Below are 26220 nucleotides of genomic sequence, written 5' to 3' on the forward strand. Positions count from 1 at the left end.
CGAGGCGGTCACGTCCTGCACGCCCGGACCCCTGCTCGTCCCAGCGTCGCTTTCCTCCTCCATCGGTACCGCCACCGCTGGAGGGAGGTCATCGTCAGAAGATGCTGCAGAAGATGGTGCAGGGACGTTCCTCCTCCTGAGCTGTTTTGACATGCCCTTTCACTTCTGACACCAATGTAATAAAGGACTCTCTCTCACGTGACCCTAACTCCTCCCTCTCCCCACGTGACCCAGACTCCGCCCCCCCCTCAATCCTTGCTCGCATTACATTACAATGTGTAATACCAATTGCGTTATTTGTCAGTAATTTTTCAAGTTTGGCAAATTTGGACCATCACATCGTCCCACAATGGGCTAATTTTGAATTACGTCAGGGTAACGTTAATATTCACTGTGAAGCAGACAGTGCATATTTGTGCGGTTAATGACACCCACAATAATAACCAGGGAAGCCTGCTGGCTTCAAACTGCAAACTTCTGCAACAAGCCATGAGCGTGGTACTGCTGAGACACTCCTAACACGTAGCATCCATACACAGCATTTCTGGAACAATGCGTTGTTTCTAGAAGTGACGAAGTTGACAGGCACGGAGTGACATATTTATTTACTATATACAAGACTGAGACGCATGATAAAAGTTCAAAAGGATTTGCTTATTTTCCCTTTATATGCTTTTTTGCAGCACATGGTGCAGTCTTCTTCTTTCGTATGGCATTTTTGGGGATTGAAACATAAAAATTGATGTGGAGATTTGTTATCCATTTGACTGCTTCAGGAGTAGCCACGTGGATTTGTTTAATATCGCCATTGAATTATATTATCTGATTGGGCAGTCTTCCACGATATGTTGCATGGTCTGAGATGTTGCACCACAGTCACAAACTGGACTTTCGTTAATTTCCCATTTATGGAGAAAATATCCACATAGTCTATGGAATGTGTCCGGATCCGATTCAAGGAGGACCGGATCTTCCTCGGGAGGTCACATCCGGGTTGGAGGGTTGTGAGGTAACTGATGATGGATATCTGCAGCAGATTGGTATTTGCCCAGGCTTCCCTCCACCGTGCTTCGATGGTATTGTCATCATCATGGAGGCTCTTTGTATATTGCCTGAAAGGTTTTCTGGATTTGAGCCTGTGCAGTGGTGGCATGAATATGTCCTCTTTTATTGGGAGTCTTGGATTTCTGATGACCTTGTGGTACTCCCTCACACACGCGGCAGCACGGCAGAGCTGTGGAGGAGCGATATTTGTGAGGACTGGAAACCACGGGAGGGGTATGCTCATTCGTGTCCTTTAGATGATCCTCATAGCTGCATTTAGCTGTATAACCACCAGCTTCTTGTGCATATATTTAACTGACCTGCCCGTGCCGGAGCAAGCACTGATCCTTGTAGGAGCGCGTTATGGAGTAAGTGAGCTCTGCTGACAGTGTTCCCTAAGTGAACATGGTAACGCCAGTTGGACAGTAGCGATGATAGCAGTCATAGGGTCTGCTGGGATCTGAGGACCTATATAAATGTAGGACTTGAGTTATGGCGCGCCACGCATTCTCTTGTGCTGTTGCTATGCAAGCGAGCAGTGTACAGTGGGGGTATCTGAGGACACGGTTGTTGTCGTGGCATTAAGGCAGAGGTCGTTAAGAGAGGAGGCAGGTGTTAGGGGTAGCCGGGGGACACAGGCCAGTGATTGGTTAAGAGGGTAATTGCTTAAGGACTGGCGCCGCTCAGGCGGGAATAACAATGTCACGTGAGGCCGGGGGCCAGGGGGCGAGTGGTAAGCGGGGGGTGAGATAGTTGATTGGGACTAATTGGTAGGGGGATATAAGACGCAGTGTAACAGAGAGACGGGGAGTCTTGGTTGGAGCTGGAGTGATGGTGCCCGGGATAGAGCAGAGTAGAGAGTACGGTAACAGTGATAGAGCAGAGCAGAGAGTACGGTAACAGTGATAGAGCAGAGCAGAGAGTACGGTGACAGTAATGGAGAGAACACAGCGTGAGGGAACAGTGGTAGCCATGCATCTGAAGGGTGCAGAGTAGAGTAGCAGTAGAGTATACAGACCTTGGGAGAGACAGAGAGAGAGCGGAGCGGAACCGCGGGGCGGAGCGAGAGAACGGGGAGACACGGAGGAATCGCGGAGCGGAGCGAGAGTACGGAGAGACGCGGAGCGGTGACGTTGAGGAGGTGGACTCTAAGTGTGGAATAAACGGAATGGAAAGACAACCCGAGTACGAGTCCTACATAAATAAAGTTTGGTTTGATTTCATTTATGGCATCAATGACCTCTTCTTCAGTGAAGGGGGATGACAAGGCTGTCATCGGTGCACATTCTGCTATTGATTGGTTTTGTGTGCCGGTCTGTAAGGATTTTTCCATTCAGCAGCATTTGTGTGGCGATGGCCTTGATGGGCACATTGGCGGTCTTGTTTGTTGGTGTCTCAGGAAGCGCCATGCTTTATAGCTTGAGTCTATGAAATCTATGACTCCATCGCTTCTGTCCACTTTTATTTTATGGATTCATTTAAGGAGTCCAGAAGAGATTTGCCACATTCTGGGTTTCCTGATTGTGTATTCCTGGAGTAGGGACTTGCTTCATTTGCTCCAGAATGGAGTGTATTCCACCCGGTAACCACATGGGTTGTGTGAGTGGTCAGCTTTGAGCACAAGCTTGGGGAAACGTTCGTAGTTTTCTGGCTCTGGGAGATGTCTTCAGTAAAAGGTTCCCAGTTGGCATTTCTGAAGTTGAATCATGGCATAGGGATGGAAGTGATTGTCAGGATTTCGAGCCCCATAATCACCAAGACCGGCCTATGCTGACTCTTCGGAACATTTTCCAGAACTGTTCTGGAAGCACACAGCAGTTCACCCGAACTGGCACATGACACAAAGCGCAGATCAGGGTTTAAATTCTTCCTCCATCGTGCAGAATAGAAGGTGCTTCGATCTTTAGCATCAAACAGGAGGAACAGGTTACTCGTTTTTGCGCAGTCAATCACTTGTTCTCCAGGTTTCATCGGTTGCATAGCTCAAGGCCATGTAATGGCTGTTAAAGTCACCGGTGAATACTGTGGGATGGGTCGCGGCAAGCAGCATGTTTTGGCTCTATGTGGTGATTGGAGGTTTGTTTTCATTTATCACAGAAACATCCTCGATTTTGATGATGATAGCTGTCTGCGAGTTGTTTTCTGCGTTCGTTGTGGTGAATTCGTTGAGATGGGATTTCGCGTATGTTGCTAGTTCATGCTTGGGATCGTCGTGTCTGGCAGCTAGCAGAAAGCCAGGGATTTTCATTTTTGGGGGTCTTTTGTCGTCGGCTGCATGGTTTTTTTGAAGCATGAGCACGTCGACCTTGTAGAGTTCGAGGAAATGTCCCAATAAGTTACACTTGGGCCTTAATAGGGCCTATACATGTATGTGGCACAAACGTAGTGACGGCCCCACACTGCGGTAAGTTTGTCCTTGTGAAAAGAACCTTTGGTGTTGCAATCCTGATCGAGAGGCTCTTTTCAGGCATTTAATTGCTGGGTTGATGATATTAGCTTATGACACGTACGTAACAGAGGAGACCACGGGAAGGTTGTCATCTATACCACATGGTGCAGTGCCGTGGTCTAGTGATATCGTGTTTACCACGTGTTGCAGAGATTCATGGTTCACATCTAGATGGCTGCCCTGGTTAATATTGCATGTCTGCTTCAGTGGATGTTAAAGATCCCATGACGTCATAAAAAAAATGAATAGGCCATCGTGTGCTGGAGTTATGGTCCAAATTTACCAAATTCCACGCAAATTAATCGATTGGGAAGTGCGTAGCAACATTGTCCCCTCCTAACATACTAATGCCTGCTCACGGGCCAGTTGCTGAGTCACCTTGTGCTGCAAAAGGGCATTTGTCACTAGGAGTGCCCTTTAAATGTTTGAGATGATACATGATGTAATTCATTTATCACATGTAACACGTTCTGAGACTCCCTGACATGAAGGGTGCTCTATTTAAAAGCAGCATCATTATTGTGATTATTAAATAATGATGACAGGTATCATGTACCACCCTGGAGCAGGAGCTCATATACAAAACTTCTAGATATACAATTCGCATTATAACACTGGAACTCACAGAGACATGCCAACTCCAAGGGAGTTTACAAGTTTTATTTCCATCAACCTAGACCTCAACAATCTTCCTCGCTACCGACTCAAGACCCGATCCCTCTTTTGAGATTGTGCTATCCCCATCCTAGGATCTCAGATCACGAATGAATGCTGGTAAAGAGTGGAACAATGCGGATGTTCAGTATAAACACCTCATTCGAGACCCAGACATCACACCTCCTGGCTTTGACATTCCTCGAAGTCACCTGTGTAACCATCAACAGCATCATAACATCAACAGGCCAATGCACACATCTCCTACATATATTGAAAATTAATGACACAAACCACAGTACTGCGACTGTGGCCAAACTATGGACCATGTAATAAACCACTGTCGTCTGCACTCCTTCAAAGTAGGAATAGCAAAAGTACACAAACTCTCTCTTCTGAATCCATCTCGTGGCTATCAGACCTCGACATTAGCATTCAGCTCCTTAACATATTGCCTCGTGAAAAAATAAAGTAGAATGATTATATACTCACTAATGAGCTCGAATGTGTGGTTCTTGTCCTCAGCTTGTTGCAGGAGAGGGAATTAGCATTCTGAAAAAGGAGAAACTTCTTAAGTTGTTCCCAAATATGAAGGATCTCTTGGCTTTCAGCCTCACAATAAAAGCAACTGTACTATCATCTCAAGGTGCGTACAATAATGTTATTACCATCATTGTGAAAATAATATTTGGCTGAGTAGCAGTGGTTTGAGTGCATGGGTTGCCATCAGAAGTGTGTTAATATAAATTCTAGTTATGGCTCAAGACGGTCCTTTTATCCTCCAAGGTTGGTAAAATTAGTAGAAATTTGTGGTAAATCGACAGCAATTTTCCTACAAATTGACTTTCATATGTCAAAGTTGTGTAATATTACTGCGATGAATTGTCACCAACTTGCAGTCCATAATTGGGTGGGAGGGTGGTGCAGTGGTAACTCGTGCCTCACAACAAGAAGGTCTCGAGTTCAGGTTATATTCCTGACGCCGCTCTTGTATAGGGATTCTATGTTCTACCCATATTATGAATGGGTTTCCTCCAGGTTCCCCGTGATCCTCTCCCATAACTTAAAAAACACACTTCCAACGCTGAAAGGTACCTGCAAATCACTCAATTGGGATTATACGTAATAACAACGACCCTGACTGCAAAAACTTGGCAGGACCCTGCTGAAAATGAGTTGAAATGCATTGAGATTTTCCTGGGTAAACATGCATAATAATGAAAAAAATAATTTGCCCAAATACCACCACTTTGTGTTGGCATGTATATGTGCATTTAATGTATTGCACATTATATGTCATTAACCGAGTGGCCAATGGTCCTTCTAGACTTGTTTATTCAAAAGCATGTGTTCAAGTAAGCAAACTCTGAACCAGTTTCGTCCGATTGGATTCCACAAGTCTAATTTATTTGACAGAGCTTCTACTTTTATTGTGACAATTATCAGGGTTAACATTTAGGGGCAGTTTCCATGCTCTCGATTTCTCTTGTTATTGTATTGGGATCCAGATCCGCATAGATACTTGAATCTGGTTGACCAAGTTGGTCACCAATGCCATTTACTTGTTTCTGATAGAGCACCTTTTACCCCGGGGTATCTCAGGGCGCTCTACGTGCTATAAGCAACCTACATCACATCTAGCCTCAAATATTTGAAAGGGACATTCCAGTAGCAGCTGTCCCTGTGCGCACACGGTGACTGTACCTGCAAGCGAGCATTAGTCTGGCAGTAGGGAGAGATGATTGCTCAATGTCAGCCCAATCAGTAATTTGTGAGTCATTTTTCAAATTTGGACAATGATGCCAACACACAATGGCCAACTAATTTTGAATGATGTCAGGGGATCTTTCACATTCACTGTGAAACATAGTATTGTTATAGTTAATACATACTGAAGTTTCGATTTAAAGCTTTCGTGACTGCAGGGATTCATCTTCTTGGTTCTTTCGGTAAAGTCACGTAGAAGGGAAGTAATAAAATAATAAAAATAAAACATAATAAAATAAAATGATTTTCACGACGTTTCGGCTACAACGCAAGCAGCCGTCTTCAGGTTATTATGTTTTATTTTTATTATTTTATTACTTCCCTTCTACGTGACTTTACCGAAAGAACCAAGAAGACATACTGAAGTAGTAACCAGGGAGGCCTGCCGGATTGGACCGCAGTCTTTGCAAAAAGCGGCGTAAGTGTTAGCTCTGGGCCATGTCATCATGTTTGGAGTTGATTTATACACCCAATAGTTAATCTGAATGCAGAAGCAGTAATTACATATGTCTCCAACTTTAGCGGCAGAGACCGAAGAAGCCGAACTTGTTGGAATCAAAATTGTGGAATCTCGCTATCGGATCACCGCAACGAAGACATCACGATATTTCAAGGCCGAATTGCCTTACTTCATACAGGTATGATGTGGCACACAGACAGGCTGTAGCCAGAGTGATATAATGAGTGTAGTATGTATGGGGTTTCTCTACCGACACGTGTAACCAGGGGCACTGTCTCACTTTCTGGCCGTGATCTCGCTGAGACAATAGGTTTGGTGAATGAACTCGGAGCTTTGAAATGATGGTACTTAGCGTTGTGTTCTACTCCATTCGTCACTGCATATTGCAAAGTGAGCTAGCGATGTGACTGGTGGTACTTTTGTTTGTGTGCACAACAGAGGTCTGTATAATGTGAATATCCAAAGGGCACGACTCTGCCTTCCATACCGCATGCCTGACTGCTCTGCTCAGGGTTCCACGCGATACCCATGGACACAACCGCTACAGTGGAGCCACTAGCAACGTCCCATATTATAAGTGCCTGCGAATTTATTGATCAGAAAGAGCCTTGTGCTCTCTCTCATCACCTTACAATAACTGATATTTTTAGCACATGCATTGCAAAATAAATATCCATTATCACAATTATCTCACCAATCAATTATCAATCAACCAAATTACCCATGAATTTCCAATTATACATTGCAAATGAAGCAATAATTATGAATTACCAATTAGTTATTGATTTTAATTACCAATGTATTATTCATTATAAATTACCACCACGTTGCTAACAATAAGTTAACAATGAATTATAATAAATCATCCCTGAATTACAATAATTCATTATACACAAACTATTACAATTTATTAATAATAATTAATAATAATTAATAAATTAACTATGAATATTAAAATTACCAGCTACTATTAAATGATTTATAACACATGGGATTAAGAGTGGATTCCTCTTACATGTGTAATGTTCTTGAAGGGAGACGGAGTCTTCGTAGAAGCAACACAGTTTATTTTACCAACAGTTTACACTAATCCCTAACAAAGGGGTAATGGCCCCTTCCACCCACAACCTGGGGAGGTACAGCCTCCGGGCTATCGTACCTACAACTCTCTCTATTCCAGCCCTCCGGCTAGCTAGACCTAGGGGAGGCTGACCCACCGCTGGCCCGGTGGGTCCCTGACCACTGGCCCGTCCGGACCTGGCCCTCAGAAGGGCATCAGGCCGAGGGATCCTCAGGGTCCTAACCCCACGACCACTGGCACCACACTGAGCCCCGGCCCTTAGAAGGACGTCGGCAGCTTGGGGTCCAGGGTCTTCTTCTTCGTCTTCTTCGTCTTCTTCGTCTTCTTCGTCAACTTCGTCTTCTTCTTCCGGCGGCTTCTGGCTTCAGCTTGAGACGGACTGACTCACGCTCTCAGGGACCCGCCTCATATACTCTTTCTCCCTGAGGGGCGGGGTTCTGGGAGATCGTAGCTTCTGCCAGCCCCCTCCCCTCGGAGGGGTTCCAATCGCCCGTTGGCCCGACCGGTCCGGACCGGTTTCTACCCTTCCCCCTGGTTGTGGCGTGTGTGTGTCAATCATGACCACCACACATGTAAGCACTCATGCAGTGGCTGATAACACCTTTATTTACAGAGCAAGCACTGCTCTGCTTTGTAAATCAAACTTGCTCGATCTTCAGGGCACATCGAACCAACATCTCACTCTGTGCCCGGTTGGGTGGGAATGTAGTGAAGCTGAGAGATGATTGACAATCCCGTACTCATCGTTATCTTGTTAAGAACAAATAAATCAAGTGCCACTGCCCAAAACGTAACAATAATGTGGCCAAATGCATGTGTATTTTGTCTGTGTGTCTCCGTGTCCGTGTGAGTGCCTCTGTCTCTTTGTGTGTCTCCGTGTTGCTTTGTTTCTGTGTGTGTGTCTCTATCTCCATTTCTAAGTGTGTGTCGCCGTGTCTGTATGTCTCTATACCCAACTTGTGCATGCGTGGCCGAGGGATGGTGGCTGATGTTTGTCATCAGGGGTACCTTCACCCCCTTAGGCTTTGTCTAACTAAAGACTGACTCCAAGGCGGGGTGGGGAAGGGGGGAGTTCGTTTCTCTGAGTACGGGACCAATGGACAAATTAAATACCAGCCGAGTCAGCTGGATCAAGAGCTAGTTAGAGTGAACGCCTCCCCACTTGACAGCCCCATTCAGGAAGTCACCCATCACCAATTTGACAATGCCACAATAAAGTTGACGCCCCGTGGGTGGTGGTGCTTCTTTATTCAGAAGTTAAAATGGTCACACTTCCAGCACATTTTGCACATGGCAGAGGCAGAAAATATTCATTCCCACGGGAACAAATATTAATACAAAATATTAATTATCTCTAATATTGAATGTCTGCACCCCCTTATTTTTGGCAACAAAATCAGATTTATTTGCATATAAGTCGATCAATGCCTTTCCATCTCAAACCTTAATTTTAAGGCCACTTTCCAAACTTCCTTGCAATAACAAATCTTCGTTTCTTTGGGGGTAAAATAAATACATGTGTATTGAATCCAACTGAGTCAAATACGTTGTTCTTCAGAGGCAACACATTTATTACACAACACGTATATACAAAAGGGGTAACTGCCCCTTTACCAGATACAGGCTAGGGTGATGACCACCCAGCTAACTACACTACCATACAGGAGTTATGGCTACGATGGACCGGACCCCCACTCGGGTCCCGAGCCACATGTTGGTGCCTCTTCAGACATAGAATGTGGAGCTTCCATCTTGCAGAACGAAGCGATCCTGGTCCCTCCCAGGGACCCACCTTATATCCTCCTGGGTCAGGGCCGGCTCCACCCTCGGCCCCGTCTACCTTTGCGAGCGTTCCAGCTCTCTCTCGATCCCTTTCGAGGGCTGTCCCCGGACACGTGATCACCCCCTAGCCCACCCCACCTGGAGGCCTCTCTATGGACACTCCGGATCATGTGCCTACGGGGTCAACCAGAGTGCCATGGCCCGGGGCAACCCTGTCCTAAGGCTGACACTCTCCCGCTCCCTCCTGTGGGAGCCCGCACTGCACGCCATGCGTGGTGCCCTCGCTATCCCAGGGCTCACCAAGCCCCGCTAGGGCTGGTACTACACCCACCTACGGGGTGTACGCACGCCAGCCTCACGCATACATAAGTACCTCGCACGACATGGCCCTCCACGGCCGGTACCACACAGTGACATCCCCAATGTCACTACACATGCTTAAATTTCTTCTCTTCGCGAGAACAAATGTTTGTTCCTCGATAAACTAATATTCAGGGGGAGAAATACTCAGGGGAACCAAAATTCGTTTACATTGAAAAGCCCCATGAATAGATGGAATGAATCGCCATGTCTCAGTCGTTCAATGCCACGATTTTGCAAGTGGAAACTTCGATCAAGAAGTGTGCATTACGTCTCTTAGTGTAATGGCTCCAAACCTTACAAATGCAAGCAGTGGAGTAAAATGAGTTTACACAACAACCCTGTACTATAAGTTCGGAATAAAAATGTATTTTTTTACACTGGAGGAGGAATCAGATGAGCTATCAAACTCTTTTTTTACGACAATAATGTTACGACAACGAACAATATAAAAAACGGTACTCGTGAAAAGTACAGGAAAGGTAAACAAATCACCCAAAAACATACAAAAAAACCGAAAACATCCCCACCCTACCAGGCAAAGTCCACTGACCTATTACGTTATTTTTCAGAAGCGAACTGGCCACAAATGATAGCTCAACAAAGTCGCTTTTCATGGAAATTTATAGCAGAAAAATTATCTAAATAATCTCAATGCATGTGGCGGGGAAACCAGAGGACCCAGAGAAAAAAATACACGTGACCACGGGAAAAACATTCGCACTTCGAATTTTGCTTAAAGTTGCCGGATGATGCATTGTTTCGCATACAATGTACGTTGATGATGAAGAATGCGAATGACCTGCTCAGCACAACCACATCACGTAATGTGCTGAGCAGGTTTATGAATGTAAAATCGAAGTATCTTTGGATAAGAAATGTATTTTTGGATGAAAATATATATTTTAAAAAGTCTATTTTTAAAAATATTTTTGGGTTCATAATATATCCTTAAGGTTAGGCTGTGTAATTATATGACTGAATTTCAGTCATAAGAGCCTCCTTGGCTTGCAGATATTATGTTGTAGGATACATATTAAATTATCAACTGTTATAAAATGTCCAACCAGTAGTTTAAGCTTCAGTTGTGTTATGTTCAGTAGATGGTGAGGGCAAGTGAGTCACATACGGCATGGTGGGGAGGGTAAGTTAAAGTCGGCTCTAGGAATTTCTGGAAGGGTCAGGTTGGGGTATGAAAACAGAGGTGGAGTGGGGGAGGACGTCGGAGGTGCTCGATAGATTTTCATATCGCATAATCGTGAGAGGTGGCCGGGTTTCTTTGAGGCCTGCATCTAGCAGGCTGATAATGATGTTGTACCCCTTAATTATTTGCTGCTTCTCATACACAGGTGGAGATTCGGAATGCTGATGGTTCACCGTCAAAAGAGGTGGACGTTGTCGCTAAAGTCCAAGTAGGTTCAGCCACCATTAATCCTCAGAAGATGCGCACAGACTCCAACGGGGTGACCTCATTCACTGTGACACCACCAAATGCCAACCAACTGACAGTCACGGTGAGTTTCATTTTTGTGGGTGTGAGAAGGTAAGGTCAGCAGTTACATACAGTAATACCTTGACTAGGCAGACCTCGGCTATGCAGCTGGACCAAGTTGGCCTCGAGGGCCTCCCATTTTCTCCAAGCCTATTCTCTATGATTTGGTAGACCTTATGTGGTTTGATCTAGCACCTGCTGAAATGGCGTATTTATATACAGTAGAGCAGCTTAAGAAGGGGTTGCCGGATTTACAAAAACATCATTACTCTTTGGTTCTTTCGGTAAAGTCACGTAGAAAGAAAATAGATAATATAATAATAGAATACGACGTTTCGATTGCAACACAATCAGCTATCATCAGGTATGAATGAATGAGAAAAACAAATAAAGTAAACTCAGAAATACAATGCAATATAACCAGAGAGTCGGCTAACGCAACAGTCAACACCGCACCTGGTTGATTATGTTCTTCCAAAGATTGATAAATCTGTGTTTGTTGACTGTTGTGTTGGCCGAGTCTCTGGTTGTATTGCATTTTATTTATGCGAACTTAATTTGGAGCTTTCGTGACTGCAGGAATTACTCTTTGGTTCTATCAGTAAAGTCACGTATAAAAATAAAATAATAAATTAAATACTAGCATACGACGTTTCGATTACAACACAAGCAATCATCATCAGGTATAAATGAAATATAAACACAAATCTAGTATACTTAGCAATGTAATGTAATACAACAAGAGTCGGATAACATAACAGTCAACACCCTACCTGGTTGATTACGTTCTTCATCAGAATGCTAAATTTGAGAGAGAGATAAAACACAGAACCAGAGACATATAGACAGACATATAAGCAGACAGATATCACAGAGATACATAAAGAGAGACAAACATAGGCACACAGAGAAACCACGCCTCTGTGTCGAGGCCTTAAATAGAGAGAGGGGCCGGGGGCGGAGAGAGAGGGAGGGGTTAGAGAAATTAGCATGTCAATGAGTGGCACGGTGAGTGGCACGGTGCAAAAGGTTGAAAAAATTAGGAGACAGGGAGAGAGACACACTGAATTAAATAACCTAGCAAAATTTCGAAATTTAATGTAATGCAACACAGAGAGTCGGTCAACACACAACGCATAGCCTGGTTGATTACGTTTTTCAATGATTGCTAAGTTAGAAGTTAAGTGTGAAATTTTTAAGAGAAACAAGACACAAACACGAAGAACAGACAAAAGCAGAGAGGGAGAGGGACAACAGCCGAGACACACAGAGAGAGCAGAACATAAGAATGACAAAACGAGTGGAGACAGAGAAAGTACACTAAATCAAATAAACCTAGCAAAATTTCGAAATGTAATGCAATGCAACACAGAGGGCCGGTAAACACACAATTAACGCATAGCCTGGTTGATTACGTTCTTCCAAAGATTGCTAAATTAGAAGTTAAGTTTTAAAGACACAGACACGAAGACCGATATACAAGCAGAGAGAGACAACAAAAAAATCCAGAGAGAGAGAGAAAAAACAAACTTAAAACTTCGTTGTGTGTTGACCGACTCTCTGTGTTGCATTACATTAAATTTCGAAATTTTGCTAAGTTCTTTAATTCAGTGTGTCTCTCTCCCTGTCTCCTAATTTTTTCAAGCTTTTGCACCGTGCCACTCACCGTGCCACTCATTGACATGCTAATTTCTCTAACCCCTCCCTCTCTCTCCTCCCCCGCCCCCTCTCTCTATTTAAGGCCTCGACACAGAGGCGTGGTTTCTCTGTGTGCCTATGTTTGTCTCTATGTGTCTCTGTGATATATGTCTGCTTATATGTCTGTCTATATGTCTCTGGTTCTGTGTTTTATCTTTCTCTCAAATAAAAAATTCCCAGGAAGAACGTAATCAACCAGGTAGGGTGTTGACTGTTATGTTATCCGACTCTTTGTTGTATTACATTACATTTCTAAGTATACTAGATTTGTGTTTCTATTTCATTTATACCTGATGATGATTGCTTGTGTTGCAATCGAAACGTCGTATGCTAGTATTTAATTTATTATTTTATCTTTATTCGTGACTTTACCGAAAGAACCAAATAGTAATTCCTGCAGTCACGAAAGCTTCGAATCTAGTTTAAAAACATCATTATTAAAAATAGCCTATTAGCGTTTTACTACGTGAAATTAGCATGAATAAATGTACACATAGACAAAAATATCATAAAAAAATTACAGTATTTGCTGTACCGTACTTACCACTCCAATCTCGAAGACTCTGCCTGGGGTGATGTACAGTGAGGGGAAAAAGTATTTGATCCCCTGCTGATTTTGTACGTTTGCCCACTGACAAAGAAATGATCAGTCTATAATTTTAATGGTAGGTTTATTTGAACAGTGAGAGACAGAATAACAACAACAAAATCCAGAAAAGAACGCATGTCAAAAATGTTATAAATTGAATTGCATTTTAATGAGGGAAATAAGTATTTGACCCCTCTGCAAAACATGACTTAGTACTTGGTGGCAACACCCTTGTTGGCAATCACAGAGGTCAGACGTTTCTTGTAGTTGGCCATCAGGTTTGCACACATCTCAGGAGGGATTTTGTCCCACTCCTCTTTACAGATCTTCTCCAAGTCATTAAGGTTTCGAGGCTGACGTTTGGCAACTCGAATCTTCAGCTCCCTCCACAGATTTTCTATGGGATTAAGGTCTAGAGACTGGCTAGGCCACTCCAGGACCTTAATGTGCTTCTTCTTGAGCCACTCCTTTGTTGCCTTGGCCGTGTGTTTTGGGTCATTGTCATGCTGGAATACCCATCCACGACCCATTTTCAATGCCCTGGCTGAGGGAAGGAGGTTCTCACCCAAGATTTGACGGTACATGGCCCCGTCCATCGTCCCTTTGATGCGGTGAAGTTGTCCTGTCCCCTTAGCAGAAAAACACCCCCAAAGCATAATGTTTCCACCTCCATGTTTGACGGTGGGGATGGTGTTCTTGGGGTCATAGGCAGCATTCCTCCTCCTCCAAGCACGGCGAGTTGAGTTGATGTCAAAGAGCTCCATTTTGGTCTCATCTGACCACAACACTTTCACCCAGTTGTCCTCTAAATCATTCAGATGTTCATTGGCAAACTTCAGACGGGCATGTGTATGTGCTTTCTTGAGTAGGGGGACCTTGCGGGCGCTGCAGGATTTCAGTCTTTCACGGCGTAGTGTGTTACCAACTGTTTCTTGGTGACTATGGTCCCAGCTGCCTTGAGATAATTGACAAGATCCTCCCGTGTAGTTTTGGGCTGATTCCTCACCGTTATCATGATCATTGCAACTCCACGAGGTGAGATCTTGCATGGAGTCCCAGGCCGAGGGAGATTGACAGTTATTTTGTGTTTCTTCCATTTGCGAATAATCGCACCAACTGTTGTCACCTTCTCACCAAGCTGCTTGATGATGGTCTTGTAGCCCATTCCAGCCTTGTGTAGGTCTACAATCTTGTCCCTGACATACTAACAAGCTGAGATTAGGAGCACTCCCTTTAAGAGTGTGCTCCTAATCTCAGCTCGTTACCTGTATAAAAGACACCTGGGAGCCAGAAATATTTCTGATTGAGAGGGAGTCAAATACTTATTTCCCTCATTAAAATGCAAATCAATTTATAACATTTTTGACATGCGTTCTTTTCTGGATTTTGTTGTTGTTATTCGGTCTATCACTGTTCAAATAAACCTACCATTAAAATTATAGACTGATCATTTCTTTGTCAGTGAGCAAACGTACAAAATCAGCAGGGGATCAAATACTTTTTTCCCTCACTGTACATATCTAAGCCAAAACGATGGTTTTAATGTACTTGAAGCAAGTGCTCTTGCTTCCAAGTTTTCCAAACACAGATTCGCTATAGCAGTAGATAAAGGAGGGCCCATTGCTGCCCCTTCCTTTTGTTTAAATAAATCACCTCTCCATAAGAAATAAGTGTTATTTAGACAATGGTCAGCTAGTTTAGGAATATCTTTTGGTAAACCTGTCTTATTTACTAGCATATCAAGTACTGTAAGTGACTCATTAGCTGGAACCTTAGTAAATAGAGAAATTACATCATAGCTCACCAGAATATCATTAGGGTTAAGTTTAATAGCTTTAATCACATTCACAAGGTTTTTCTTACAAATGAGATGTCTTACCGATGTAGGGCTGTATTTGTTTAGTTACATATTTTGCTCATTTATATATGGCAGAGCCTATTGTACGTACTATGGGTCATAATGGGATAAGGATTTTATGGATCTTTGGTAGCCCGTATAGTCTAGGTGATTTTGAGACCCTTGGCTTAATTTGGTATTGCTCAGCCTTGGGAATTCATACATTTTCAATGATTGCAGTAGTCTTACGTTCCAATAATTAGTTGGATCTCGTTTAATTTTAATATAGGTACTTTCCTCCAGTAAATCTTACATTTTATTATCATAATCCGCTCGTGACATCACTGCAGTTGTGCAGCCTTTATGAGCTGCCGGAATTTGGATATTTCTATTTGATCGAAGCTCTCTTAAGGCCTTTGCTTTGCTAAAGCTAATATTTATTTTTGGTACTTTGTTATTCTCAATTATTTTGGCAACCTCATTTCTAGTTATCTCTGCATCATTATGTGGAAAGTGCTTTACTACTGATTCCCACCTCAGCAATTATCTCATCTACGAAAATTTTACGAGGGGCAACGGAAATGTTAAGACCTTTAGAGAGTACCAATATCATGTCGTTGGTTAAATCAGTGTTAGTTAAGTTCATTAAGTTTGTTTTTAAATTGTTCGTTATTAGTCGGGGATTGTTTTTTATGAACTCTAGATAATGTATTAGTTTGGTTAGGTTAAATACATTATCAGTCGATTGTTGTGTTATAGTGTCGATTATATTTCAATAATGTATGGATACACTATTGCTGATATGCAGGTGAACGTTCTTTAGAGATTCAGAAATGTGAGACAATTCACTCCTGTTATGCTGTATTCTCTCTAGTAACAATAATTTGCTAGGTTTGTTTAGTATTTGGTTAGCTTTAACAGACTTAAACGTGATGTGTTATTTTAACTGTAATTTTACCTTTGTGTAATTATTGTTCGTGTAATTCATTGTTTTTTTGTTGAGGCCCGGCTCTGGCTCCTTTCGGATTGGGGCGAGGGGTGTAGCAGAGCCGTTGTGTGGGTTGCAAGCATAGCAGCGAAACACCGCTAAGGAGAGTGAACTTGGGCAGGAGGCCAAATGGACATTTGCGGTAAAGGGCCCAACCCCAGCACCGGCCCTAATCTGGCCTATCCCAAAAACATCGAAAACCTACATGTAGAGTACTTGAATTTGTGTGTCATGATGAAACGTGTCTGTTCGCTGGTTGTTTGTGTGTAGGTGAGAACGGACGAACAACATCCACCAAATGAGCAGGGAGAGTTGGTGTACACAGCTCAGAAATATGCCTCTGCAAGTTATATGCACATCGATGTGGCACGAAGCCTGCGATTGGGCGATACCCTGAATGTATTTCTGACAGCCAAAACCATGCAGCTCAATGCTGTAACACACTTTACATACATGGTACGTGCAGTATTGGTGGAGTATTTCATTCAAATGTCATGACTTCCAGTAAGAAAAATTGAGCATCACACTGATCTTAATAACTATTAATAGTGTACTAAATTTGGCAATTGCACAATTTATGGCAATCAAACACCTACAATATTGGGCAAATACCCCAATGTAGAAACATGACCTACAAATTACTCATTTAGGATCACACATAGCAGCAAAATTGCCCTCTCCTGTGAAAACTTGTCAAAACCTTCCTAAGAAACTCTTGTGAAACAAGTGCTCTAAATCAAATCACAAAGGAAGGCAATGCTATGTTTCACAGTCTGCATGAGTTTCACAGCAAGGAGCGATGTTGCTATGTGTAATCGCAATTAAGTAATTTGTGAGTCATTTCTTAAATGTGGCGCCGGCACACAATGGCTGACTTGTTCCAAATGACGTCACGGGATCTTTAACGTCCACGGTGAAGCAGACGCTTAGTATTTTTATGGTTAATACACTGCAGTTAAAAACCAACAAGCAGCAAATGCATTACCACTGGGCCATATCACCACCTCAACATGATAAACAAATCTAAAATAAAATAGTGATATTTATGACATTAGTGGTTTGCAGTTAGCATTCGGCAGCTACCATGGTTATTACAGCAGGAGAATTAACTGTAAATTCACACTGCCTGCTTTCAAAGCGGTTGTTAAATATTTCCTGCTCTCATTAGACATGAGTAAGTAGGTAATTTTGTGCTTACGTCATAGTCCAAATTTGTAAAAATACCTGCAAATTACTCAATTTCCATTACACACAGCAATATATTTCCATATTAGTAGACTATATCATCAATGTAACACAGTGTATCCCTTCATGACAGCCCTGTGCCACAAGAATAGCACAAATACCTAATGTATAATTATACCTTGCCGATTGGCAAGAGAGTGTAAGTCATCGAATTGTAACGCACGGTCCATCACCAGTTACACTGTTCTGTCCTTAAGGAAACGTGGATCCTTCTCAGCATGTACCTTGAGCTCCTGGTGTATGCCAGCCCGATGCTCTGTATGGTACTCGTATGTCAGAAGGTGCCTTTTTGGCCCGACTGCATAAGCTGCCACCCACCAGGGGGATGAGAATGCAATTATGTCCCCGAGGCAAAAGTTAAATGTCACTGTTATGGATCAAATTTAGCAGACACAAGTTTTTGAGCAATTATATTGAGTTGTTTTTGATAGTGCCACCCTCCTTTACGCTAAAGCATATCAGATTGTTTCATACGCGATTCACGACTTGCATCACATCTCGTCATATTAAAGGGCACCCCTCTCTGTCCATTTGTGGCACATGGTGACTCAGTCCCTGGCCTACAAGCGGGTATTAGTCTGCAAGTAGGGGTCGATTATTTATATTGCGTGTAATCCCATTTGAGTAATTTTGAATAAAAAATATTTTCGCTTGTCCCTTTAATGTTGCGTGCATTCAATTGTAGGTGTTGACACGAGGCGTAATTGTGAAATCTTACCGCAAGACCAAAGAGTCTGGAGGAGGGCCGTCCCATGTCAGACTACCCATCACACCCGATATGGCTCCTCACTTCCGTATCGTGGCCTACTATATCCTGCCAGACGGCGAGATTGTTGCAGACTCTGTAACAGTGGAAGTCACCGAATTGTGCAAAAACCAGGTATGTGTGTAAAATAAATGCTTTCATCACGCAAATCGTAGGCAGCATGATATTGTAGTGCACATATGTACATTCTGAGTTTTCATGAGAAGCAAATGCTTTTCATGATTATTCTTGTGTCATTATTCTTGTGTAACAGTGAACTACCAACATATTTTTTAAAAATAGATATATCTGTTTCAGCCCAATTTTGTTCATGTGTCTTTTTTACTTAACTTATTGAAGCAGAAAAACTATTGTTCAACACAGGGAAAGTGTGTTTGGAATTTTCGGGGTTGGTTAAACGATAACCGCTAAACGAGAAAAAACATTTTAGTAATCTATTACGAGTTATGAGAGTAACGAACCAGAAATCGTTTCCAGTAATCAAATCAAACTTTACTTTTATACATGCTACACGATATTATACGTAACAAATGTTACGTTAAAAAAATGACATGCATTATAATGATCTACAAGTAGAATAAAATGCATAATAAACACGATAAAAGCATCGTAATTCAAAGCCAATCTAAAAAGTTATATCCTCAGGCAAGCCGTTCAAAAGGCGAGGACCATCTTACCTATATAAGTCACTTTTTGTCTGTCTGTCTGTCCGTCTGTCTGTGTACACACCCTTGTGACGCTTTTAACTGACAAATTGTGGGGTTTACGTATCAAAATAGTTCCCAGGTAAGACGCGATATGCCCCGGGACGAAAAAGTGATATTTGTATTTCCCATCCGTCAACTTTAAAGTAGTTAAATTAACAATTATACATTTTATAAGCAGTTCCTTTTATAAGCAGAGGGCACATGCGCAAGAATGCTGACTCGTGGTTGCCCTACCAACGCACATACGATTGGTGGGGGCGGGGAAAAATTCTCATTCGCATTAAAGATGCAAACAAATTAACCCGTAAAAACAGTTTTTCACTATAAATCCTTTATATGCATGGCGGCTAGAGTCCTCTCGTCCTCTGGCTTGAGATGGCTGCCACCTATGGGTCAGATGATTGCCTGCCACCATTAAGCAATTGGTAATTAAATATAATTTATTTTTTCCTAAAAAGTGTAATATTTTGGATTTTTTCTTTCACGAAAATAAGTTGTCACACACAACGAGTCTGTGTGCAAAATGTCAGCTCGATTGGATCACGGGAAGTGGGTTAAAAAACGACCGAAAGATTTGCACGGTCGTAAGCGCGCAAGCAAGCAAGTGAACTTAATATAAAGGATTAAAAAAATACACAATGCTGAGGTAGATTCTTCACGGTGTGATGTCTTCCCCCCCTCCCATTCCAATGCGTGCACTTACGACTATAGGGTCAGTATATACTACTACTCTAGTCCTTAGATACTGTTACTGTAGAGCAGGTGGGGGGATGGTGATGGGGCGGGGTAGCAGCCAATCCCCAGCCTGCCAAAATCCCACCTCGGCTGGCTGGGCAATCTAGGCGAGGCCGGAGGTTATGCACGGGACTAGGCCTCACCAAGGCACTCTGTTAAGTTAGTAGTTAGTACTATAGCGTCGATATATACTATTATAGAGTCAGTATATACGACTATAGAGTCGGTAGATACTCCTGTAGAGTAAAGAGATACGACTGCAGAGTTAGTATATACTGATATAGAGTCAGTCTATACTACTATAGAGTTAGTAGATACTACTATAATCAGTAAATACTTCTATAGTGATAGCTGATACTGCTATAGAGTTAGTATATACTGATATAAAGTCGATGAATGCTATTATAGAGTTGGTAGATACTACTACAGTTAGTAGATACTACTATAGTCAGTATATACTACTGTAGTGATAGTATATACTACTATAGTCAGTATATACTACTTTAGTGATAGTAGATGCTACTATAATCAGTATACACTACTGTAGTGATAGTAGATACTACTATAGTAAGTATATACTGCTATTAAGTCGTTATATACTTCCTATAGATTTTGACTTGAAACTTTCGTGACTGCAGTAATTCATATTCTTTGGTTCTTTCAGTAAAGTCATGTAGATAGGATAAATAAATAAATAACGTGAATACAAAAAACTAAACAAAATAATAATAAAAAAAGTAAAAATACTAATGTAGACTTTAGCCTGATTCTTAATTTGAGTGAGTGTACTGGCAGTCGATAATGTAGACTGTAGCCTGGTTCTTAACCTCGGTGAGTGTACTGGCAGTTTATAATGTAGACTGTAGCCTGGTTTTTAAGCTTGGTGAGTGCATTCGCAATCTATAATATAGACTGTAGCAATGGTTATTAAACTGAGTGAGCATACTGGCAGTTTAGAATGTAGACTGTAGCCTGGTTTTTAACCTGAGTGAACATAAAGGCAGTCTATAATGTAGACTTATTCTTTGGTTCTTGCGTAATATAATAAAAATAAAAAGTAACTGCTACCGCAGTCACAGCTTACTGAATTTTATGTACTGTGTTAAATCGGACCTGGATCTTGTGTTTGCTCATGATTTTGGAAATCTTTTTGGTAACCCCTGCTACGTATGACAAGGTGATGGTTTTGATTGGGTCCTCAGATGGTTCTCTCCCAACGGTTGTGGTGATAGCTTTACGGATTGTGTATTCCGAAAATCCATTCATCTTGATGGCTTGGTGTACGTGCTCCAGTTCACTGGCTAGGTGGTGATGGTCGGAAATGCAACAAGCCCTATGGTGTAGAGTTTTGATGATGGAATTCTTCTGGGCTGGACGGTGTTGGGAGTCAGGTTTTAGATAGAGATCCATGTGGATGGATTTCCTGTAGACAGAGTGTCCCAATGAGCAATCTGGTGTCTTTTCGATTAAATGGTAACCTGCCATCTTTTTCCACCTCCATGGTGAATTTGATGGCTGGGTGTATGGAATTGATGTGGTTGAAGAATTGGTTCAGAGCTGGCAGGCCATGTGGCCAGATGACAAACGTGTCATCCACGTATCTCTTCCACAAGGATGGCATCTGTCTCAAAATTTTCTATGAAAATGTAATAAAAGACTTCGTCACACACTGCTGGTCTCCGTTGCTCTTTTATTTAGCTTCTTGCTCGCACCCCGCTGGTCCTGACAACGGACCAGTGTCTCCTCACGCGCGCCCCGCACGCGCTTCCTCGTCAGTTCTTCCGCTCCCCCACTCCGCACACCGCTGGCCGACGGTGTGCCGAAGCTCCTCCAGCCATGTGGCTAATGGCCCGGATCCCCTCCGGCCATCCAACGTGGTTCAGCTTCTTCACTCCAGCAACTGACCCGGAGCCCTTCCGGGCTCCCACCTATATCCCCTTTACCACGTGATCCTGTCTCCTCCCCTTCCGGACCGTCAGATCCGGCCTTCCCATAGCACCCTGCTGGCTCCACCCCCATTCACCTCGCTTCCGATTGGACCCGAGATGAACGGCGGGCCCTCCCATATGCCCCCATACTGGGCTCCGCCCCCCAATACCCCGGGCCATATGATTGGGTCAGAGCCCAGCAGCGAACCCCGTTTATGCTCGCATTACAAAAACATTGTCTCTCATTAGAGATAAGGGAGAACCCATTGGGGTATCTTCAACTTGTTTGTAGAATGTACCATTCCAGGTGAAGTAAGTGTTGGTGAGGCAGTGTCTCACCAGGGCCGGTACATCAGCATTCAGTCATTGTTGAACCAAATCTTCAATGATTGCAATGGTGTCAGGCACAGGAACGTTGGTAAACAAAGAAACTACATCGAAGCTGACAAGCATTGAAGCTGAAAGCTTTAAGTCAATATTTAAGTGAGTAAGTTAATAAAAAGTGAGTAAAAAGTGATTAACGCTATGTGTGGCTCAACAAGTAACTATAACAATTACCAATTAAATACCCAAACCCACCTATACAATATTTCCACTACCTACAAATGTACATTAACAATGCGGAGAAGGGTGTGAGTACAGAACAACACGAAAGAGAGAAAGAAAACAGTGCAGTGAACCGCGACCACTCGGAATCCCCTTCATCAGCAACATCTTCCACCCTCACCGTATAACAACACCCACAAGCACAATAAAGGCTAGGTTCAGCCAATAACCGATACGGCTTACTGAGTGCGACAACCAACAGAGGGTGTGGGAGTGTGTGCATGGGGATAACGAAACCCAAAGAGTTTTTGGATGAGTCCTCGTCGCCGGGCATCAAGGAGCGGTGGACTTGCTCTCCCTGGAGGTCCCGAGGGGAATATGCAAATGTCCTGTTGATCCCGGCTCCTCACGAAAATCAGTAGGACGGGTCGACGGGTTCTCCTCTCCCAAATCCAGTGGAGACGGCGCAGGTGGCGGCTTGGAGGACGTCAGGCACGCGGCACCTGAGGATGGGATCAGATCACTCCACTGAGGACCACCTTCAGCGGACACACACCCCAGCTCGCCGGACACATCTGACACTTGGCCCCTGCGGTGTGGCGATGGAACAAACTCGTGCGGCGCGATGAAAGGTTTGCCGGAGAGATGGGATGTCGACCGGCAATTTCAAGAAAGCTTGGAATTTGGCGAGTCCCGCTCTCTGCTCTTCAGAGAAGATGGCGGCTGCAAGCTTGGGCTTCGCCACGGAGGTTCCCACTTGGTGGGAAATGACGGTGGGAACTTCGTTGCTGCTTGGCTCCGCTACTCCCGCTTCCAACGCTGGCTCCACGATGTGGAGCTCCGCGAGGATGGACACCACGGTGTGGAGGAGTTCGGTAAGGCAGCCATGTGCAGCCTGGCGCAGCCTCCTCGTCGACGTGGAACAGTCGCGTGGCCGGTCGGTGCTCTGCTCCACCGGCAATGCTTCACCTCCCTCCTCTGGGGCTGTTTGCGGGATGAGATCTTCGTCTTCATCATCCGATGTCCTGGTACATTGTCTGCAGCGCGTAGACATAGTCTAAGGGCTAGCTAAGTAAAAAAAAATCGCGTTTGGCCACTTCCGACACCAGTTGTAGTGTATTCAACTGAGTTCCAGACATACTTCTTGGAGGCAACACATTTATTTACACCAACAAATTAACACAAAGGGGTTACTGCCCCTTCACCATATAACCTAGGGTGGTGGACTACCAGGCTAACTATGCTAGTTACTGGGAGTAGCTACAACAGACAGGACCATGGTTTGAGTCCTCGTCCACATGTTGGTGACTTCTTCTCTTGGACGTAGATCGTAGATCTTCAGACGATGACAGCAATGCAGATCCCCGGTCCCCGGTGGGGACCCGGTTTATATGCTCCCGGGTCGTGGCTGGCTCTGCATTTAGCTACGACCGACCACCTTCGAGAAACCTGTGGTTTCTCGACCCTTCCCGTAGGATCTGTTCCCTGACACGTGACCACCCCCTAGCCCCCGCCTGGGTGCCATGGCCCAGGGTAGCCTCATCCCATGGTTGACCCTCTCACACTCCCTTCTGTAGGAGTCAGCACTGCACGCCATGCGTGATGCCACAGCGCTATCCAAGCACTCACCGAGCCCCCTCTATGGCTGGTGCTACACACACCTACAGCATGTCCGCGATGACAATGCATCACATGCCATGCCCCACTAGAGCTGGCATTAATCAGCAACACTCACAATGTCTCTAGATACATACGTGATGTCCGCGACATGAGTACATTGCACGCCGTGCCCCTCTTGGGCCGGCACCACACAGTGACATCTGAGACATCTGAGATGTCACATTACTATTGAGTCAATAAATACTACTACAGTCAGTAGATACCACTACAGTCAGTAAATAGCTACATCATGGGACTTCCTTTGCCAGTACCAAAACATGAGAATAGATTTTCCCCTTTATTTTGGCAACAATTAAGGTGTTAAGATGTTAAAACACCAAACTAAAACCTTTTGCAAGGAATCATGTCTGCATTAACCACAATTCTTGTGGTCAGAATGCAAAAAACATACTCTGATAATATATGCAGAGACAGCTTTTTTTTTAGCCTAGTCTCAAACAGTGTGCAAATATTATCAGAGTATGTTTTTTGTTTGCATTCTGACCACAAGTATTGTGGTTAATGCAGACATGCACCCGACTCAAGAGCTGCATGGTTCACAGGGCTATACCTAATCAATGAAACTTGAACCGTGATTGCTTGTAAAAGGTTTCAGTGGTGTTTTAACATCTTAACACCTGTTTTGTTGCCAGAAAAAGGGGAAAACCTATTCTCATGGTCAGTAAATACTGCTACAGTTAAGAGATACTAGAGATACTACTGTACTACTGTAGAGTTAGTAGATACTACTAAAGTCAGCCGATACTACTATATGAAGTCAGTAGTGAGTTAGTAGAGTTAGTAGTTACTACCATAATCAGTGGATACTACTATACAGTCATTAGTTCCAACTATAGAGTCGGTCGATATGACTATAGAGTCGGTACATACTACTAAAGTCAGTAGTTACTACTATAGTCAGATACCACTACCGTCAGTAGATACAACTACAGTCAGTATATACTGCTGCAGAGTCAGTACATACGTTTTTAGAGTCAGTAGATTATGGTATAGAGTCAGCAGATACTGATATAGAGTCAGTAGATACTATTATAAAGTCAGCAGATACTGCTATCGTCAGCAGATACTGCTATAGAGTTAGTAGTTACTATTATGTTCAGTAGATACTACGATAGAGTCGGTAGATACTACTGTAGAGTCAGTAGATATAACTACTGTTTGTCGATACTACTGTAATGAGTGACTTCCGCGACATGTCTTGTAGAGGGTACTCTTTTTTATTTCACATACGGCACAACACAGGCCCACTCTATCTTCTTCCTTTTCTGAGAACAACACTTAGATGTTAGCATCCTTACAGGCTACACACATGGTCGATCATCCGGCGTGGGTCCACCTGTCCACTCTCGGCCTTTGCCGCTGACTGACGACGTGCCGGTAAGGCTGGTGGAACTCGGCAGGAGATCTGCCACATGACTGGACGACGGAGAGAGATGACGGCGAGCAGCAATGCAGTCCGGACCCAAGACTCCACACACTGACCACGAGTCTTCCTCTGCCCCCGCTGAAATTGCCGCAAGGCGCGGCTAGGCTCCGCCTCCGGCCACGCCCTCTCATGGAACATTCCCGTTAGGTTCCCAGAGTATCTCAGGCAGCCCGCCCCTTACCTTTGGCCCAGATACCTCTCCCTTTGGGATTGGATGATGTTTTAGTGGTGCCCGTGCTTTCCTTTTCCAACCAGCAGGTGTCATCATGTCATTACACTACTGTAGTGCTGAACTTTACGCAGACAACTTATTTTTCCGTCGTCACTTTTTATTACAAAACTCTTTATATTCCACAACCGTGACTTCAGAGCGTTCTCTGCTTGCTCGCCGTGCTCCGCTTGCCTCGCTCGTTCCGCTCCCTCAGTCTCTCTCTCCGTCTCTCTCTCGCCGACTCTCTTTGCTTCGACTGTCTCTCTCTCTTGGCGTCTCCGTCTCACTCCGAATGTCTCTCTCTCTCTCGGCGTCTCCGTCTCACTCCGACTGTCTCTCTCTCGGCGTCTCCGTCTCACTCTCTGTCTCTCATGTCTTCTCTCTTTCCTGTTCCACTGCTAGCCTATCCTATCTCTCATATCTTTTCTGTTCCTGTTCCACTGCTAGCCTATCCTATCTCTCATATCTTCTTGTTTCTGCTCCACTGCTTATCCCCGACTGTCTCCATCCAGCTCCCAGCAACAACTCCCCGTCACTCTCTCACGCTCCCATATATATCCCCATCCTCATTCATTACCAATTAATTAACCGGCGTCCCCACCAATGCTTCGCGTCCGTGGCTTCCGCCGTTATCGTCCCCATCTCCAGACTTGCTGGCGCCACCTTGCCCCTGACAACAACAACCAGCCAATCACTGCCCTGCATCTTATAACCACTTAACGAACCATCTCCCTCCGGCCGTTATCCTCCCAGCAACACCTGCTTGCCCTGAGTT

General features: G+C 43.9%; 1 protein-coding gene across 13 annotated transcripts in view; it reads left to right on the top strand.

Moving 5' to 3' along the window:
- LOC144721414 (complement C3-like) overlaps nt 1-26220 on the top strand; it is a 366684-nt gene that overhangs the window by 112933 nt on the left and 227531 nt on the right. For all 13 annotated transcript variants that reach the window (XM_078599020.1, XM_078599027.1, XM_078599021.1 and 10 more), the window contains 5 exons: nt 4673-4793; nt 6437-6552; nt 10947-11111; nt 16472-16657; nt 18132-18326. In XM_078599020.1, the coding sequence (XP_078455146.1) occupies nt 4673-4793; nt 6437-6552; nt 10947-11111; nt 16472-16657; nt 18132-18326 (783 nt within the window). The remainder of the gene's footprint in view (nt 1-4672; nt 4794-6436; nt 6553-10946; nt 11112-16471; nt 16658-18131; nt 18327-26220) is intronic.

The sequence above is a fragment of the Lampetra planeri genome, chromosome 11, assembly GCF_965212315.1.
Source record: "Lampetra planeri chromosome 11, kcLamPlan1.2.h2, whole genome shotgun sequence".
NCBI lineage: Eukaryota > Metazoa > Chordata > Hyperoartia > Petromyzontiformes > Petromyzontidae > Lampetra > Lampetra planeri.